Source organism: Herpailurus yagouaroundi, unplaced genomic scaffold, assembly GCF_014898765.1.
Source record: "Herpailurus yagouaroundi ecotype Mexico unplaced genomic scaffold, PumYag 159, whole genome shotgun sequence".
In the NCBI taxonomy this organism is placed as follows: Eukaryota; Metazoa; Chordata; class Mammalia; order Carnivora; family Felidae; genus Herpailurus; species Herpailurus yagouaroundi.
The window spans coordinates 82,509,800-82,530,592 of NW_024412400.1; the positions used below are offsets into that span (position 1 = coordinate 82,509,800).

Below are 20,793 nucleotides of genomic sequence, written 5' to 3' on the forward strand. Positions count from 1 at the left end.
TTTATCTCATAATATAATATATATACAAGACTTTAATGATCAAAAAGAGAAAAATGTTTTCTCCACTTATAACTATTTTATTTCATGTTATTTCCACCACTACTTTATACAAAGTAGAAAATAAATCAACAGTACACCAGTTCGAAATAGGGCATTCTTTTAACATAGCAGGAAATTAAAACATGATTTCTGTTCAGAATATGATGAGTCATCTCATTCATTTGTGAAGCTTCATAGAGCAAACTGTGAATATGGATTTCTGTGTTCTGTCATCAATTATATAAACAATTTTTTATGAGGGATGTTTTATGATGCCGCATCATCTTAAAATTTACTCACACTACAGAAAGTCTAACAAATTCTACCTTTAATCTACAGATAGCTTTAGGGATTAAATTTCTTAAAGCAAACTATTAAAATATAACTTAATGGATTCTCCTAAAAGGAAGAAGTAGCAAAAAACCTTTCTGTGTGACCTTACTCCTAAAGATTCAAACTGCCTGCATATTGTTTAACTGTTCCAAAGGTAATAAACATGAGATGATGAAAGCGGGAATTTTTGTCTTTCTTCATAACAATATTATGTTTCTGTTTACTACTGGTGTAAATATGTAGGAATAATCAGGCATGATTGAGCAACTAATATTTATGTACATTTGAGTGGTTCCTAACAAGTATATATATGGCACTTTAGATATGTCACTCAACTTGGTTTGTTTTATGGTTTTTTTCAACTTAAGCAATATTGTTCATACTCTGCAATAATTTTCTCTTTAAGCACCACAAAATTGATATCATGTAGGTAAACTGCATTTCCCCCATATTGTGAAGTAAGGGAATGTGAGTAGGCTGGCCTTGCCATCTAGTCTAGTCCTTAATGTTATTTTAAGTTATGTTAACAATGTTTTGGGGCTAGAACAGGTGACACACAATATTGAAGTTGAATTCCCAGCCTTGAATTGACTAAGTAAATAAGCTTGTTCATATGTAAGCAAGAGCAAGTTTGATATATGGATGTGAAAAGGAAAAAAAAAAAGAATCAGGAGAAATCCAATGAGTTCTTTTGTTCTGTTTATTTTTTTGGCACAACGAAGCTAATCTCTTATAGACATTCTGAGTCTCACATAGTTCGTGATGCTGTGGAGGAGGCATAGATGAGAATTAAGAAACCAACAGGCAAATTGTTTTATAAGAAAGTTTTCTATCTCTGAGACATCTAATATCACTTTCTTCCAGAGTCTAATAAACCATATATTTCTGCTCCCAGTAATGTATTCATTTGGTTGTAGTAGTTTCAGTGACAATTGTCCAAATGAACAGAAAAGAGATAGTAGTTAGCACAATCATAAGAAAGACAAAGGACAATGATGCATATTTTTTCCATAAGTTGATACAATTAAATTTATTTTAATTTCCAAGATGATTTTTAAAATACTTTTTTAAAAAAAATTTTAATGTTTATTTAATTTTGAGAGAGAGACACAGAGCGTGAGAGGGGAGAGGCAGAGAGAGAGAAAGGCAAAAAACCTGAAGCAGGTTCCAGGCTCTGAGTTATCAGCACAGAGCCCAATGTGGGGCTTGAACTCAGGAACCCTGAAATCATAACCTCAACTGAAGTTGGATGTTTAACTGACTAAGCCACCCAGGCACCCTTAAAATATTTTATTTTTTTATTTTAATGTTTATTTATTTTTGAGATAGCACGAGCGGGGTAGGGGTAGAGAGAGAGGGAGACAGAGGATCTGAAGCAGGCTCCATGCTGACACTCCTGACAGCAGTGAGCCCCATACAGAGCTAGAACTCACGAACCGTGAGTGAGATCATGACCTGAGCCGAAGTCGGAGGCTCAACCGACTGAGCCACCTGGGTGCCCCACTTTTTAAAATATTTTAATTGATAGCTCAAAATCAGAGTCATCACGAGACAAAATTATATGTAGAAAATGAATCTACGGAAAGCATACAATAGATACAGCACTGTAAATTTTAGCACTACAAGGCCATTTGATAACCCATGCCATGCAAAAGTGCAACTGATTTGTCATCATTCACAACTTAAACCTTAAGCATATAGTATGCAGAATAAACACCATCCTTTCTTTATGCTCAAATAGCTAGAATCTTTAAGTAGTGGTGAGTAGATGTGTATCTTTTTCTAATGTTCTTATCTTTTTTGTATCCAGAGAAAAACCTTCAGACACAGTATTTCCAAAAGCAGGCTAAAAAAGAAAGCAAAACAAATTCTTTATTAGGAGGATATTTGATGAAATATTACATTTGAATAAAATAGTTTATGTGTGCCAGTATGAGAGAGTTTTGTGAAAGGAATGTTCAACATGGAGTTCTTAGCCTCATGTGCATCTATAAATTAATTAAAATTAATGGGTGATGGGCCTTAAGGAGGGCATTTGTTGAGATGAGCACTGGCTGTTATATGTTAGTGATAAATCACTAAATTCTACTCCTAAAACCATTATTACACTATGTTAACTAACTTGGACTTAAATAAAATTAGAAAACCAAAACAAAAAACAAAACAGAAAAGAAAAGAAAATTCAGCTTCTTCATCCCACTAGCCACATTTCTAGTGCTCAGTAATGAGTTGTATCTAGTGACTACCATAATGGGTAATGCATTAGAGAACGCTCACATCATCACAGAAAGTTCTATTGGACAGCACTGTTCTACATTATAATGTATATAATACTATAAAGAGAATACAGTAGGTCATCCTATTAGATATACCCCTTTGTTTTATATTTGGGGTAACTGAAATCCCAAAGAGGAAGTAACATAAGCAAAAAGTATGATAAATATGTTTCTATTTGCTGGGGGGAAATGAAGGAAGAGAGTTTAAGGCTCACTTTGAAAACCATCAAATGTTATTTAAGTAATTTAATTATCACATCGAGTCTTCACATGCTTCAGAAAAATCAAACCAATTCTATCAGTTTTTTAATGTTCAAATGCACAAATGAGTCCTTTTAAATGTTCTGTAGGCTGTTCCCAATCAATCATCAGGCTTGTAGTAGCTTCATAGAACACAATATAAATTTCTCTAATTTCCTTCCATCTAAGTGGTTTCTAAAATTATGACCCCAAGAAGATGGATCTTTGATTCTCCATTGATTAATGGGAACACAATGAAAAATGTTTTAAAAAAACTCAGTACTGTTAAGATACTCTTTGAAATAAATGCTAAGTATATCTACTCTCCAAGTTTCCCTCCCTCTCTTCTCACTGTGTAAACTGTAATCCTCAAGCTCATTACCACCTACACACACAGTGTTATGATAGCACTGAGTCTACTTTTCATTTCTACAAGAGTCACATCCTCCTTTAAACGAAACTACATTCAAATCCTATGAAAGAAGTTTATTTTCCATTCCCATCTTCTTTTTATAGTGTGCTTCAGAAAGTTATCATCACTGCCCTTTCCAGCCCTTCAGATATCACTGAATCAGTCTTCCAGGAAATAAATCTACATATATCCAAAAATTATATCACATGAGTGGCTCGATGAAGTATGCAATGGAGCATAGTTGGAAAATTTTGGACCCGAATTAAAGGAAGTGTCATAAAAGATATTCCCTGTAGAGCAGCCAAACTCCTTAGTGTTTATCCATCATTTACCATCTAGGTGAAGAAAAACTCTAGCCGGTATTCTGGTGTTTCTTGATCTCTGTCCAGTTCACTCTTGTAATCCCTATTTTTAGGAGGATATTATGTGCTAGGCAGCTATATATTTATTTTTCATCTCCCAACCCCAGGTTTCTTCAAATGTGCTGCTTCTATCCTACTTCAGTTTATGCACCCACAAAGCCCAAGTTATTAGGAGTGCAACTAAGTGAATAGATTGGAGTGAAAGCTAAGGAGAGTTTTTTTCTTCTCTTTTTTTTATTTGATAAATTTCACAGTACAGTTTTTAAATTTATGGTGTATAATGTGTTACTTTGATAAATTTATATATTGTAAATATGATTGCCATTGAAGTAGTATTTGTCATATTACATCATTATAGTGCAATATTATCGTCCACACTCATTACACTGTGTATTAGATTTCTGTGGCTTATTTCTACACGGTAGAAGTTTATATACTCAAACACCATCAACCTTAACCAATCCCTTTCCCTCTATAATCTCCTGGTTGCCACTATTTTACTTGCTACTTTCTTCCACAGGTTTGACTTTAGATTCTACATATGAGTGATATCATACAACACCTCTTTCTTTGACTTATTTGCTTAGCAAAATGTGCTCAATGTTCACCCATGTCATTATAAATGGCAGGATATCTTCCTTTCTCATGGCTGAATAATATTCCATTGTGTATATGTACCCCATTTTCTTTTTTATCCACTCATCTGTTGTAATACACCCAGAAGTTGAATTGCTGGATCATGCGGTAAATCTGTTTTTAATTTTTTGAGGAATTTTCATATTGTTTGCCATAGTGGTTGCACTAATTTACATTCCTACCAACAGTGTATGAGTTCCCCTTCACCACATCCTCACCAGCACTTGCTGTCTCTTGTCATCTTAATGATAGCCATTCTAACAAGTGTAAGGTGATATTTCATTGTGGTTTTGATTTGCATTTTCCTGCTAATTAGTGAAGCTGAGCATCTTTTGTGTGCCCATTGGCTATTTTGATGTCCTCTTTGAGAAAAAAAATATATTTAGTTCTTCTGCCCATGTTTTAAGTCAGATACTCTTGGGGGTTTTGTTGTTATTAAGTGCTATCTTTTATGGTTTTATTTGATATTAACCTCTTGTCCAACATTTGCTTTGCAAAAATTTTATTCCATTTTGTTAGTTGTTTCTTTTGCTGTGAGGAATTTTTTAAATTTGATGTGGTCCCACTTGTTAATTTTTGCTTTTGTTGCTTGTGCTTTTGGTGTCATGTCCGAAGAGTCATTACCAAGACAAGTATTGATAAGCTACTACCCTATATTTTCTTGTAGGTGTTTTATGTTATCTGGTCTAATGTGTAAGTCTTTCATCCATTTCAAGTGAATTTCTGTTCGTGGTGTGACATAAAGGTCCAATTTCATGTATTCAATTCTGCATGTATTCCTCCAGTTTTCCCAGCATCATTTGTTGAAGAGACTATCCTTTCCCTGCTGGGTGTTCTTGGCCCTGTGTTGAATATTAATTGACTCTATATGCCAGCATTTAATCCTGGGTTTTCTGTTTTATTGGTCTATATGTCTATTTTTGTGCCAGTACTATACTGTTTTTACTACTATGGTTTTGAAATCTAGTTTAAAATAAGGTGTTGTTCTTTTATCTTCAAGATATCTTTGGTTATTTGGGGTCTTTTGTGGTACCATATAAATTTTAAGATTATTTCTTTTATTTATGTGAAACATAAATTTGTGTGGTTTCTTTGAAATAGTGTTTTCTGTGTAATAGTATTTTGACATTGCACTGAATCTGTAGATAGCTATGCAGAATACAGCCGTTTAACAATACTTATTGTTCCAATCCATAAACACACATTTCTTTCCATCTGTTTGTGTCTTCTTTTTGATTTCTTTCAGAAAAAACTTATAGTTTTCATTGTGCAGATTTTTCACTTCCTTGGTTAAATTTATTCCTAAGTAAATGAGTAAAAGACCTGAGTAAACATTTCTCCAAAGACATACAAGTGGCCAACAGACACATGAAAGGATGCTAAATATCACAAATCATCAGATAAATGCAAATCAAACCACAATGAGCTATCACGCCATACCTGTAAGAATGTCTATTAAATAAATAAATAAATAAATAAATAAATAAATAAAGCAAGCAAGCAAGCAAGCAAGCAAGCAAGAATGGGCAAAGATGTGAAGAAAAGGGAACCCGCATGCATTTTGGGTGGGAAGGCAAAATGGTGCAGCCACTATGAAAAACAGTACAGAGGTTCCTCAAAAATTAAATACAAAACTACCAAATAATACAGCAGTTCTACTTCTGGATATTTAGCTGCAGAAAATGAAAGCTGTAATTTTAAAAGATACATGTGTCCCTATGTTCATTGCAGCATTATCTACAATAGCCAAGATATAGAAGAACCTAAGTGTCCATCATTAGATGAATGGATAAAGAAGATTGATTATACACACACACATGCACACACACACACACACACACACACACACACACACACATCCACACACACAATGGAATATCCATTTAAAAATTAAATTTTGCCATTTGTGACAACATGGATGGACCCAGAGGGTATTATGCTAAATAAAATAAGACGAAGACTATATGTAGTCTTTCACTTATATGTAGAATCTAAAAAATAAATGAACAAACAAAACAGAAACAGACTCTTAGATACAGAGAATAATAATCTGGCAGTTGCCAGAGGAGAGGGTGTAAAATAGGGGAAGGGGATTAAAAGGTACAGGCTTCCAGATATAAAATAAATCAGACATGGGAATTCAGTGTACAGCATAGGGAATATAGTTAATAATATTGAAAAACTTTATATGGTAACAGATGGTGGCTAGATTTATCCTGGTGATCACTTTCTATTGTGTCATTATGCTGTATACCTGAAACTAACATAATATTTTACATCAAATACAATTCAATAAAAAAATTATTCCTAAGTATTTTATTATTTTTTATGCTATTGTGATGGGATAGTTTTTTCTTCTTATGCTTCATCATTAGTATAAAGGAATGCCACTGATTTCTGTAAGCTGATTTTTTAATCTGCCACTTACTGAAATCACCAACTAATTTCAACAGTTTTTTACTAACTCTTTGAGATTCTGTATATATAAGATTATATCATCAGCAAAAAGTGAATTTTACATCTTCCTTCCTTATTTGGATACCTTTTATTTCTTTGTCTTTCCTAATTGCATAGCTAGGAATTCTAGCACTATATTTAATAGAAGTGATGTTCCTAATTTCAGAGAAATCTCTTTCAATTTTTTCTCCATTGAATATGATATTACCTGTGGGCTTGTTATATATGGCCTTTATTGGATTGAAGTATGTTCCTTCTATACGCAATCTGTTAAGGATTTTTATAAATGGAAAGATGTTGTATTTTATCATATTTTATCACAAATTCTGAATGAAGTTAGCAGGTGTCTATCAACTATAAAATAAATTATTAAACCAAACTATAATATTTCCCAGTAAGCATAAGTTACTATTGCATTAGCTGGATCTCTAGGTCCATTTTACTCTCATGTAACGTTATTCATACTTTTGCAATAGAACCACACTTTAAGTATAATGTGGGTTGTTTTTGTCACCTAACCTGGGCATCTAATTCATATGTTTTACTTTGTTCCTACTACATACAAATATGTTTTAATATCTACTTGCATAAATACAAATAAAAAGTTTCTTTGACACTCCCCCAAAATGTTGTAGCTAATACCCCAATTTTTCTACCCTTTAAAACAAAATTTTTCAAAAGTGATGTGTATTGTCAGTGTTTCCTGACAAATGATAAAAATATTGTTTTATCATTTTCTCCTTCAACAAAAGTCCACCAAACAATTCTTGGTCAAGCCATTAATAATCTTTCTATTGCTGTTCAGAAGGAAAGTTGGAGTTATCCAACTTCAAATATAGTTTCACTACTTCTTCCTGGAAGGAGTGGGACATTCTTTGTCACTTCCTTCCTTGGTAGCTGCTCCTACCCAGCCTCCTTTGCTGATTCTCTCATCTGCCCCATCTCTAACCTTGGAATCACTTAGGCTTCAGGCCTGGTTGTCTTCTCTTTAATATCTAGAGTCATTCCTTAGATGGTTTCATCACAATGCCAAGCAATATTGATATGTTGATAACTGTCAAATGAATAACTCCAATATGAGCTGTTTCCCTAAACCTCAAATTTATATATTCAATGGTCTACTCAGATCACTACAGGAAGTCCCCCCTTATCTGTGTGGGATGTGTTCCAAGACCATCAGTGGATGCCTGAAAATGCAGATAGTTCTGAATGCTATAAATACATGTTTATCCTGGGGCGCCTGGGTGGCTCAGTTGGTTAAGCGGCGGACTTCCGCTCAAGTCATGATCTCGCGGTCCGTGAGTTCGAGCCCCGCGTCGGGCTCTGTGCTGACAGCTCAGAGCCTGGAGCCTGTTTCAGATTCTGTGTCTCCCTCTCTCTGACCCTCCCCCATTCATGCTCTGTCTCTCTCTGTCTCAAAAATAAATAAATGTTAAAAAAAATTTTTTTAAATAAATAAAAAATAAAAAAAATACATGTTTATCCTATACATACATACCGATGATAAAGTTTAGTTTATAAATTAGGCACAGAAAGAAATTAAGAACAATAAATAATAAACTAGAACAATTATAACCATATACTACAAGTTATGTGAATGTGGCTTCTTCACAATGTCTTATTATACTATAATCACCCTTCTTATGATGATGATGTAAGATGATAAAATGCCTACATGAGGACATGAAATGAGGTGAATGACGTAGGCCCTGTGATGTAGCATGAAGGTACTATTGACTTTCTCATGGTATGTCAGAAGGAAGATCATTTGCTTCTGGACTATGATTGACCACAAGTAACTGAAACCCAAAAATGTACATAAGAAGGCCTGCTATACTGGGATGATATTGCTATGCATAGCATAAGCCCAAAACATCTGTGGTAGGGATGTGACTGTCCAAATATTCCTTGTGCTTTTTTTACATTTCCAAGGTGCTTCCCTGACCCCAGTAAGTTAGGTTAAGATCATGAGTCTAATTTTGGCAGATAAGAATGTGTTTACCTCCATTTCTTTCCTGTCCCACTACGGGGACACATAGTGTGGATACAGAGTAAAGTGACCAACATACACAAGGCTTCGTGTAAATAAAAAATAAATATTAAAGCAAGTTACATCACTGAGATAGTAAGGTTACTTTGCTAGTGTAGTTTACCTAATTCATCCCCAAATGCAATGTGACAGCAAATACAAAGGGAATAAAAAGTTCAGAAATACAAGCTCTCAAAATGTTGAAAGGGTTAACTTCCTCTAGATCCAAAACACTATAAAATGAGATTTAAAATTACTCCAAGTGACAGAGGCTCCATAAATAACAATTTGAATAAAGAAGTCAGAGTGAGTGCTTAGTCTTTAAGGCATGTTCCAGATACTTGTTTTTTTTTTATTTTAATGTTTATTTATTTTTGAGAGAGAGAAAGACAGACCAGGAGTGGGTGAAGGCAGAGAGAAAGGGAGACACAGAATCCGAAGCAGCCTCTAGGCTCTGAGCTGTCAGCACAGAGCCTGCACGAGGCTTGAACCCACGAACCATGAGATCATGACCTGAGCCAAAGTCGGATGCTTAACTGACTGAGCCACCCAGGTGCCCATGTTCCACCTACTTTCAAGACAACTGCTACTAAATTGGGGGTGAGAAGGCAGAATAATTAAAATTGTTTCTTCAAAAGCATTTGCATGTAGCAAGCAGATGAGAAGCTTTCTAAATTTTTGAAAGGACATCATAAACCCTAAAATAAAAATATCTTTGATATTTTAAGACAAAATAAACCTCAGTCCTCCAACTTTGCAAGAGTGGGATGAGACCCAAGAAAACTGTACCATCCCAGAGAAGAGAATATTCCCCAAGGAACACATAAGATGTATCCAGGGATGAAAATGAAAAAGCAAAAATCTCAGACAGTGTAGACACCAGAAATATTACAATAGGCAAATGACTCCTCCTAGATACTAAAGGCTCAAATCAAGACACCTTTTTCCATCCCCAGGGTAGAAGACCTTTATAATATTTGCCCAGTGGGGTTTCAGAATTCCTGGAGGGTAGCATTCTGTGTATCTCTTGTTTGTTTCCTTTATGGATGGATTTCTGATTGTGGTTATCCTGTCCCTGTTCCTCTGCCAATTATTGGAATTGTCCTTTTAGCCAACAGGTCTGTGAATGAAGAGGAAGAAGCCACACTATATCTAATGAAGACTAGTAAGTTTCTCCTGGAAAGCCTGTTCTTTGTTCTGGGTTCAGTCAGTGAAAGAGATCTGGGATTGTCTCTAATGGGAATGGGATAAGTATAGTCTATGTGGTTAAGAAGAGATGAAAGGACTGACTGTAGTAGAGGCAGTGGTCCCCAGGTATTATATGTACTTCCTAAAATTTATCAGCCTATCTTGCCAGTATTTTGGTGGCAGCCCACATGACTAATTCTAGCCAGTGGACTTCAGAAGTGACACTTCTCACTGAACCAAGTTCTGAACTGGGGCAGTTTAGACCTGGGATGTGTCCTCTAGTCCTTTCCTATGTCTTGGCAATATGAGAGGCAGTCAAGCTATAACAACCTTTCAAATGAAATAGTCAGAAAATCAAAGAGGGTTATACTACATATATTAGACTTTATTATATGGTAGTCCTCTGAGATTTGGATTAAAACTGGTAACACATCATAGCCTAAGCTACGCTAATTATGAGAAGGCCCAACAAATCTGTATTTCAACCCTCTACACTACCAAACTTTCTCCTCTTCCAGCTATCTCTGGTTCAATAAGTAGAATTTGCCCTCTTTTTCCTAGTTGCTTGAACAAAATCTTTGGAGTCACTCTTGACACCTTCCGTCATTGTTTAATACAAACTACATGTAATCCTACAAGAAATTTTGTTGGCTTCTTTGTTGAAAATATAGCCAAAGAATAAGACCCCTCCTTATCAATTCACTATTGCCAAACCGAATCCAAGCTGCTACCACTAAATTATTTTTGTTAAAGTTTTCTCTGCTTCTACCTTTGCCCATCTTTTGCAGTGTGTTCTCCACAAAGCATCAAGAGTGGTTGTACTAAAAATTATCTCATATCACTCTTGAGCTCAAACTTTCCAGTGATGTCCCACATGATACCTAGTAAAAGCCAAAGTCCTTAAAACTCCGGAAAGTTCTACTACCATCTCCTTCAGGTTCACTGGCTGAGTCACTTAGCAGGGGGGTTATTTTCAGCATATAATTTAATCCCTCTGAGATGTAATTTCCTCATCTATAAAATAAGCATAGTAATAGCTACCTGATGTTTATGAAGAGAATAAAATAATAATTATAGCATTGATCAAAACCATAAAAAACAAGTTAAGTTTACATAGTACTTACTATTTGCTAGGCATTATTCTAAATTCCTTTCATATATTACTCAGCAAGTCCTCCCAACAATCTCATAAAGATACTTAGAATTATAATTTGCATTTGGGGCAAAGAAAATAAGGCACAGGAAGTTAGATAATTGCACAAGTTCAAGCAGGTAGGAAATGTCAATATTAACTTGAACCCAGGAAGTGTAGCTCTAGTGCTTATGTATTAACCACAATATTTTGAGATACGAAAATATAAAATATAATATGCTAAGTGTTTAAATAATACCAGTGTCTCCTTTTCCCCCTTAGTAGCAATTGTGACATAGGTTTATGTACAAGTTAAAGACAAATCTGGGAAGAGAGACAAGTGTAAATAAAACAAGATTTAGGAAGGCTCACATCACTCTATGAATGGAAAAACATACATACAAGTTTTTCAAATATAAGAACTAATTCAGCAAGAAACAAGAATTTCCCAAGAAATATTATAAATAGTAAGAGGGATCCAAAAGACAAATCCTCCTAAAATTATATGTTATGAATCAAGCCTTGAATCAAACGTTAGAGCAATGACTTTAATAAAGATGTTCTAAAATTCTGGATTAACTTGAAACTTGATTTTTCCCTTTTGTGATTCTCCTATCTCCAGTGTTTAAGCAAAACAGCAAAGGTAAGTCACAATTTTAAACAATAAGGGCCTATTTTACTTAAACCTAGAACCTATGACCTTGCGACACACTGCTATAAACACCACAGAACTCAGATACATTCATATGGGAACGTTTTCACTGGAATCTTTTTTAAAAATATGAGCCTTGGAGGTGCCTGGGTGGCTCAGTAGGAGAAGTGTCTGACTTCGGCTTAGGTCATGATCTTATTGTCTGTGAGTTTGAGCCCCACCCATATCAGGCTCTGCACTGCTAGTGCTGAGAATCCAGATTTTATCTCAAGATCATTTCAGCTTTAGTTTTGGTTTGGTTTTCTTTTCTTTTCTTTTTTTTTTTTTTTTCCCCAAGTGGAATTTGACTATTTGGGATTCTCACTCTCTCCTCTCTCTCTTCCCCTCCCCCACTCTTGCTTTCCCTCTCTCAAAATAAATAAACTTAAAAAATAAAATAAAATAAAATAAAATAAAATAAAATAAAATAGGGGCGCCTGGGTATCTCAGTTAGTTGAGAACCCAACTTCAGCTCAGGTCATGATCTACAGTTCATGGGTTCAAGTTCTGTGTAGGACTCTGTCCTGACAGCTCAGAACCTGGAGCCTGCTTTAGAGTCTGTGTCTCCCTCTCTCTTGGCCCCTTCCCCCACTCCTGTTCTGTCTCTCTCTCTCTCTCTCCCTCTCTCAAAAATAAATAAACATTAAATTTGTTTAAAAAATAAATAAAAAAAAAAATAAAGATATGAGCCTTGATCTTGAGCACCACCATAGGATTAAGAAATATCAAGTTACTCTCTTTCTTCTTAGTAATAATTGCAAAACTCATCTTTCAGATGTCAATTTTAAAAATTTGAAATGAAAATTTACCTCGCTTATTGGGATGGGAAGAAGATAGACCACCTATAGCATAGGATATCTCCGAATCTTTGGCCTCTGCGAGCTGCTCTTTTAGATTTTCCAGCTGTTAAAAAACAAACATAAAAATTATTCATTTTTAATTAGAATGATGCTATTTTCTGTTGAAGAAGAGAAAGTATTTGAATAAAACAGGGAAAAGAGTAGGAAAAACAGAAGAAAGGGAGAAACGAGAAACAAGGAATTGAAAAGGAGAAAAAGTAATGAAGAAAGTAAACAAAAAGAAACAGGAAAAGTACAAGGAAACTAGTATTTAGAGACTGACTGAGAAAGGTACATGACTCAACAGGACATGAGGAAAAAACAGGTTTATGGTTAAGGAAGTCCACTCTGGGTGTTAATTAATGGGGAGCCTGGAAACACAGCCTGTGTTCCTGGACTCGATTTCATGTCACCTATAATGAGCAGTGCTTTTCAAGGAGCTCCACAGAGTTATGTAAATGTTTGGATTTCCTGAAATATTTCTCCTTTCCAGCAGGAAGGGAGAAGTATTTTGAGGCCTTAGGGTTTTTACCCAGAATTCAACCCATGTTCATTTTTAGCAAGCTTTCTGATTGTCTACACCCTGAAGATCTAACTCTGACCAAAGTAGAGTTCAGCCTGGCTACTGAGAGTGTCCATGTCTGACCCGCCTAGAATGATGGGACACAATTCTCTCTCCCAAAGAGCCACATGGTTTGCATAATAATGGATTTGCATGCATGTTTGTGAAAAGTTTTGAAATCATCGAATCTGGTGATTTTCACATTTTCTTTACAGCATGTCAAGGAGTTGGGGAAAAGGCTGCTAAGGGTCTCCCTCTTGGGAGGCTAAGAGCGGGTTCAAAGAGGTGACCCTTCAGGCACCCAACCAGGTGCTTTAAACAGAACAGCTCCACCTTCGTATGCAACCGAATGAATTGGATATGAGACCGTATCCAATTTATTTTGGAAAAAATATTTCCACTTTTAAAAATAATAATAAATTTTGAAAATCACCAATCTAGGTATAGCTTCCTATTTTATAGATGAGGAGATTTAGATCCAGAGAATTTTAATTTCTTTCTGGTCTCATAACAATTGGAGAGCTGGGACGAGAATCCAGATTTTATCTCAAGATCATTTCAGCTTTAGTTTTGTTTTGGTTTTCTTTTCTTTCCTGTTTTTTTTTTTTTTCCCAAGTGGAATTTGACTATTTTTTTTTTTTTCTAATGAGTTACTTTACTTTTTCTCTAGCAGGAATAAAAAAAATTTACGGTATCATACCAATAATTTTTCAAACTGTGCCCAAAGATAAATGCCTTCTAATTATTATTAAAATTGAAATGTAAGTATTTCACACTCTCACCTGGTTAAGTTCTTCCAATTTGCCAGTCAGTTCTGTATCTGCAAGACACATTCGTTACATGAAAACTTTCATGGCCAATAATAGATTCATCCCAAGTCACACATTCGGGATCTTATGTGGAAGGCAAAGGTCTTTTCCATAAGATTTGAGACCACCCACCATCCCTAATATAAGACCCAAATATTTTCTCAATGCCTGACATATTGAATTGCAACCAGTTATGTCATGAGAAAATACCTGATTTCTTGTAATAAGCACAAAGCTTTCTAAAACAGACCATAGTTCTAACAAGGACTATTATTTAGAAGTAAATTATTCTACTAACATGAGCAAATTTTATGAAACAATAGTAAGTGAAAAAAAGTGGGACACAAACATCTATACAATTCATTCATTAAAGAAATTCCCAGAATATTGATATTAGCTCTCTCTGGGTTTTACAGTTTGAGTATGAATTTTTCTTTTTTATAATTTCATACATTTTCTTCAATGAGAATATCTTATTTCTAATTATAAAACCCTGTATTTTTAAAGTATTCATTAAGATGTTGTTATAGTCAGCACATTGTCCCATGACTAGATTTTTTTTTTTAGAGGATCAGATGTTTTTGGAGAGTGTAACACATTGACATATTCTCACATTTTCTCTTAGGCTAGACTTGCTAAGTTTCTGACAGTATTTGTCATTTCTTGGAGAAAACTCTAATGCATAATTGTAAATTAGATTCTGCTGATCTTCAAAGAAAAAAATGTCAGTCGATGTGCCTAAATTTCCCAGTGGTCTCTACTCCAATTGTTTCCCACATGGAGAGAATTTCATTGCAAATGTGCTAACTTAACTGCCATTAAAATGCAGTTAATTTGTGAAATTTCTAATGAAAACCTGGGAACAGATTTGAAGCATTTAGTAAAAGAAAATATTAACTGTATGAGTGAGAAGTTGCAGAGATGAGAATATGACTAAAGATAACTATTTTGTAAATAGATGGTTACTGATCCCATTAGGACCCTCTAATTAAAGAAAATAGGATTTTAATATTTTTTAATAATGCCATTGCTTTATCATGAATATGAAATAATAAGACACACTTAAGCTGCCAGTGCAGCATGAAAAGGAGTAGTTATTACTTTACTACAAATTAACATTGAGAAAGAGCAGGTCAGAAGACAGAATAAATTCCTAACTTACCAATGCTAGAAGGTCTTTGGAAATCAAAATTTTTATTCAGTAGAGCCAGCAATAGTTCTTCGTGGTTTGCATCTTCTTTATCTGGAAACAATTCATTTCCTGTAATAATCATTCCAATGTAATGAAGCCTCCATTTTCGATCTGTGTCACCAAAAGCACTTTTAATTAAATACATTTTATAGCTATCAATGCATATACTCACCAAAAAAAGTGCTGTGGACAAAGGTGTGTAACCCAAAAAGAGGGGCTGTTTCAAAAATCATTCAATGTATAGGAGCAAAGAGAGATTATGAGAGAGGGAAAGAGAAGAGGAGAGACAGTATGTCTGAAAGGTGACACCCTAAAATTTACCTGCTAAATTTGGGTAGTAGGTAAATTTGGGTAGTAGAATCGCAGGTAAATTTCTTATTTTTTATCTGTGTTGTTGAAATTTTCTACTCTTGTGTTTAATATGAAAAATATAAAAGTTATTTTTTTAAGTTTATTTATTTATTTTGAGAGAAAGAGGAAGAAAGAGAGGGCAGGGGAGGGGCAGAGAGAGACAGAAAGAGAATCCCAAGCAGGCTCCATGCTGTCAGTGCAGAGCCTGATGGGGGCTTGAACTCACAAACTGTGAGATCATGACCTGAGCTGAGATCACGAGTTGGATCCTTAACCAACTGAGCCACCCAGGTACCCCAAAAATTTTTTTAAAGAAAAAAATAACAATATTTGATTTTAAGATTCTATGTGCTATGCACATTTAAATATGAGCTATTTTGTGTTCTGGAGATTGCCTTTAAACCACTCAAGGAAATCTTATGGAAAAGGTGATATGAAGTCTCCTTTCTCCATATTGACATCTTTCCATCTTTGCCAATTTACCTCTCAGCCCATTCATTGATCAGATGCTCAACTCTTTCAACACCTTAAAAGCAAAATATCACCCAATTTTTTGTAAATATTTTTATTCTGAAGTAGAAATCAGGATAATAACCTTTACTCAAGGTATAAGACATGAAGACTCAACAAGATATCTATCAACAAGTAATGCAATTGAAGTAACAACTAGTATATTACAAACAAAATGAACTTTTGTGATGTGGCTTGAACAGCCAAACTTTTGTCCAGAACTTCTGTGGGATCATGCTCCCCACTTGCTAGCTCCTCATTCTAGCTGACAGCTTGAACAGAAGCTAGCTTCATTGAGTCTGAAGTTTAGAAGTGAGAATATTGTGGTTTTAGCTACAGAAATGGCCCGTAATTTAACTATATTATTCTGTTTAATCATCTGTCTTTCTTGTGTCTACAAAATGTTAATTGATTAACTCAAACAATTAAGAGGTTAATAAAACGAATGAGAGAGACTTGATGAGGAAGCAAATGGATGACGTGGGACAGGTGACAGCATCATTTCTACATTGACCAAACATAGTTTATGGATGCTCAACTCTTCAATTTCCTTTACTTCATAAACATAGAAATTATCTGTAACATTTTTTCTACTGATTAATTAAAACATAATACAGTATCAATGGAAATTTGCTCAACATCAATTATATGAAGACCCTCAGAGATAGTTTAGTTTAAGATGTGACCATGCAATAACGTCATTGTTATTACAGTTGTTCATCAAAATGTTACATTACAATCTACAATCTTTAAAATATTTTTCTTAGAAAAAGAAATAGGGTACATATTATAGCCAGATGACAATGACTACTTATTTTAGAACTGTGATAAGAGAAACCAATTCATTGCCTTAAACTTAGAGAATGTATAAGACCAGGAGGTGGTAACAAGGAAAGTGTAGAGCTGAAGCTTTTAGGAACTTAATTACTAATCCACTTCTGCATATTTAAGTGGGACATTTTTCACAAAAGAAATTGAATCAATTTGCCTCTCTTTACTACTTTTGTTTCCAGTGGTTACACTTGCATAACTCTCCTCAGAAATTCTTGTCAGTACCTTTAAAGACAACCATGGTTTACAGGAATCCCTGAAGAAAAAGTTTTTTCAAGAAATTTTTTAAAAATATTTTTTATATTTCTAAAGTTAAGATATTGTCTTAGAAATATAATTGAAAAAAAGTCTTTTTTCTTTTTTTCATTTTTAGTTTTAAAACAGATACAGCTTTAAAAGAAAACAATTACACATACTTTTAATATGCTTTTGTCTTTGAACTAAAAGTTAGTATGACAAGGGAAATGCTTGAATAAAAAATACCTGAGTGTAGGTGAACCCTTAGCACAAAGGATGACAAAGTTATCCAGACACGACAGAGTGAAGGCTTTTGCAAATACACAGATAATACTGGTTCGTTGCTACTTAAGATACTGAATTTTTTTAATTTTTTTAATATTTATTCATTTTTGAGAGACAGAGAGAGAGTATGAGCGGGAGAACGGCAAAGAGAGAGGGAGACACAGAATCCAAAAATGGCTCCAGGCTCAGAGCTGTCAGCACAGAGCCCAATGCGGGGCTGGAACTCATGAACCATGAGATCAAGACCTGACCCAAAGTTGGGTGCTTCAATGACTGAGCCACCCAGGCACCCTTTAAAGATACTGAATCTTAAAGGTTTCATTGTCTCCTCACTTTTCACTCAAATTTGAAGCTTCTCACTACATATAGACAAGAAATTTTACCAGAAAGAAATCTGGAAATCCCCAAAATGATAAAATACAAAACAATTAATAAATTTTCCAGTATTCTTGGTCTTGATATTCACTCTTCATCATTTTGTGGTAGGCAGTTTGCCCCATGTCAGGTTTACCCATTGAACCATGCATTTCTATAGCTCCAACCAAATGACAGCTGGCAGATTGTGTCATTTGTCTTGGACATTGTGTAACACAGAAAGAGCGGGATGGTAACCCCCAAAAATGCTTATTTGAACAATGTGTTCAAGGACATAAGTCAAACCTTTGGCTGCTTTGAAATACGTGTATATGGAGAGAGATTCTAATCATAGACAATTTAGATCAGAAAATAACCCTACTAGTAACGTAATCTTCTCTGTTTATGTACAATAAAATAAATCCAAGGGAGTACCAGAGAGAAAAACCTTTCCAATATGCTGCCAGTGATATATGCATATCACTGTGTGGTATTCTGGGGTCAGAGGTGTTATTTAACTTGAACCTAGCAAAATACTTTAGAGTTTGATTTTTCTGTATTCCACATCCACATGAAATCAGAAGTTACATTTACCACCAACATCCTAATTTTGCAAAGTCCTCAGTGAATGGTCTCATTTTTCCTCATTTACATTGTGTTAAGAACATTGAAAATACCATCATTTCACAGGAAGAACAAAGGATGCCTATCATGTGCAATGATTTTGATTGGCCAAAGAGTAAATGTGAGCTATGGATAAAATCCAGACTCTTTTGATTCCCAACCTTATATCTAGGTCTCTAAGACAACTTATTTTTCATGGGAAAATCCCAATAAATAAATAACAAGGATTTATGCAATTTTATTTTCACTGCCAAAAGAACTGCTCTCTCATTGACTTTTAAAACCACATTGGAAGCAACATGGTCTAGTAAAATTGAATTTGATCCCAAAGGGAGAAACTTGATCCCTCTTCTCAACCAAGTATCATGTAAATAAAATGTATTCTATCCTGTTTTGGTTCCCCTATGTAAGACAAAGTTAAAGGCTCTTTCCTTCCCAGCAAGGAGGTCAGTTAGACGATAGATAACCTCAAAATTTCAAGCTGGAAGGAAAATTAGAGAGCACTATTTTAAATTACTATTTTCCAAACATAAAGAAATATATAAAAGTTTCAAGGAGGTTGTTTGCCTAATAAATCAACATTACATTTAGCCCTACTGATTCTCAGATGAAGAGCTATTTCCAGTACAAAATGCATTGAAAATTTTAAAGAAAGATCAATACAAGTTACAATATTACAAGAGCAAAAATTTATTTTCTCCAACTTTCTCATGGTACAAATTTTAGATGTCATAGATTAAATTATTTCATTTAATGTAAGTACTCTATGTTAGAAATCTGATAAATACAGTCAATGCATAATGTGGATTTAGCATCGTCTTCCTGAAAATACTATGTAGATTTCCCCATGCATTATTATTTCCAAATCTCTGCAAACACAAATTTCCATCCTAATGTGTTTTTATCTAAGTCATTCTCCTTTCATTAGTAACTTACTTATAATCTCATAGGTTAAAAATATTATTTTGCTTTCCCCGGATACACTTTAAAATATGCACATATTAAAAAATAAAAGAAAATATGCACATATTAGGTAATTGATTGTATTATTACTTACACATTCACTATCTTTGGTCATAGAACAGAAGTGAGAAAAAAGGTGCCCCATGATTAGATAAAAAATTAGGTGTAGTCAAAATAAATTTAGTACAATGTTGGTTAAAATTAATTTACTTGAGAAGAACAGCATCACGGATTACATGTAATTTAAAACAGCAACTTCTGAAAAGATGTTTGATGATTAATAATACTAATGCCTTAACATATTATTTTGATAATGGCAGAGAAATCAAGGCAATACAAACAGAAAGATAAGGATTATTTACCCATCTGTAGGATTTTAGATTCATGTGTACATACCTTGGGTAAGATATGGCCGTCCATGCACCAATTCGAAAAATATCATTACAGATAACAAAGTTAGGAGTCCAAAGCAAAGAGTGGTTGAAAGGATCTTGTTCATGTTAAAAAGTCTTCTTTGTGCTAGCAGAGAAACTGACTATCCAGGTCAAGATGAATACTTCAGTGGCTCTGGAATGCTGCAGAGATCACTTTTAAAAGGTGGCAAGTGTGCTTCAACTACAGATGATCTGGACAAAGAAAAAAACTTATAAAATGTAATGCATTCTATCGACATGATTCACTACTTGGAGAAGTGACAGGTTTGCTACTCAGTCAATGACAGGAAGAACCCAATCGATATATCTCATACCTGCCCATTTCACTAAAAGCAGGCATTCCTATGCATGCCCACGCACTTCAGACACAGGCATAAGCATAGAGGGAAAATTGGCAATTGAACCTGTTGGTTCAATTTTCATAACAATCAAATGGGAACAATGCCTTTCATTTGACCAAATTAGAGCCCCCCTACCCCTCCTTCCCCCCTCCCCACCCCAGGTCTCCCTGATAGCCCATGTTATTTGCAACCATCACTTCATTTTTAACCAACCAAATAGATTTGAGTTGGGAAGAGCTCAAATTGGAAATGAATCATAATGGGAACATTAATGTCTTACTGCACTAAAGAAGGATGGTTTCATTTTGCTGCAACCAGCACTTCTAAAGATTAAAGCTAAATCTAATTAATTCAAAGTTGGCAAATGTCCCATCAATTACACTCTTTAATACTTGCTTTAATTGTAATGGTTTTCTTTTTAAGTCGAAGTCTTTCAGTACATCCACAATTCCAGTTTTATGGCTCCAAAGATGTGCTAATGACCTCTGGCCTTGACACTTACTTCTTCTGTCAGGAGAACTCTAGATGCATTAGCTCTAAAACTGACTCCGTTCCCTGTGCACAAATGGCAGCATGAGATGATGTGAAAGAAGGGCAATGGCCCATCTTTCCACTAACCCATTGCCTTAATAAATTCCCTAAATAAAGTCTCAACTACTTAGTTTG

The 20,793-nt window shown here is 34.7% G+C and overlaps 1 protein-coding gene across 2 annotated transcripts; it reads right to left on the reverse strand.

Annotated features, from left to right (window-relative positions):
* Window positions 1-1,802: 1,802 nt before the first annotated feature.
* UTS2B (urotensin 2B) lies at window positions 1,803-19,967 on the reverse strand. 2 transcript variants are annotated; one of them, XM_040479551.1, is made up of 5 exons: window positions 19,749-19,967; window positions 15,168-15,248; window positions 13,979-14,016; window positions 12,605-12,698; window positions 1,803-2,218 (listed from the first exon to the last, which is right to left on the reverse strand). In XM_040479551.1, the coding sequence occupies exons 1-5, from the start codon at window positions 19,849-19,851 to the stop codon at window positions 2,193-2,195; spliced, it is 342 nt and encodes a 113-aa protein (XP_040335485.1). In that variant the 5' UTR covers window positions 19,852-19,967; the 3' UTR covers window positions 1,803-2,192. The 2 variants fall into 2 exon arrangements, with proteins under 2 accessions (XP_040335485.1, XP_040335484.1); XM_040479550.1 differs by having other exon boundaries at window positions 15,168-15,266.
* Between the last annotated feature and the right edge of the window lie 826 nt (window positions 19,968-20,793).

Excerpts from the sequence above, each read along its gene's own strand:
- UTS2B (XM_040479550.1), bottom strand. The coding sequence starts at position 19,851 with ATGAACAAGATCCTTTCAACCACTCTTTGCTTTGGACTCCTAACTTTG. Across the intron at positions 15,267-19,748 it reads ACGGCCATATCTTACCCAAG|GAAATGAATTGTTTCCAGAT; the intron begins GTATGTACACAT and ends TGATTATTACAG. Across the intron at positions 14,017-15,167 it reads CCAAAGACCTTCTAGCATTG|ATACAGAACTGACTGGCAAA; the intron begins GTAAGTTAGGAA and ends TGTGTCTTGCAG.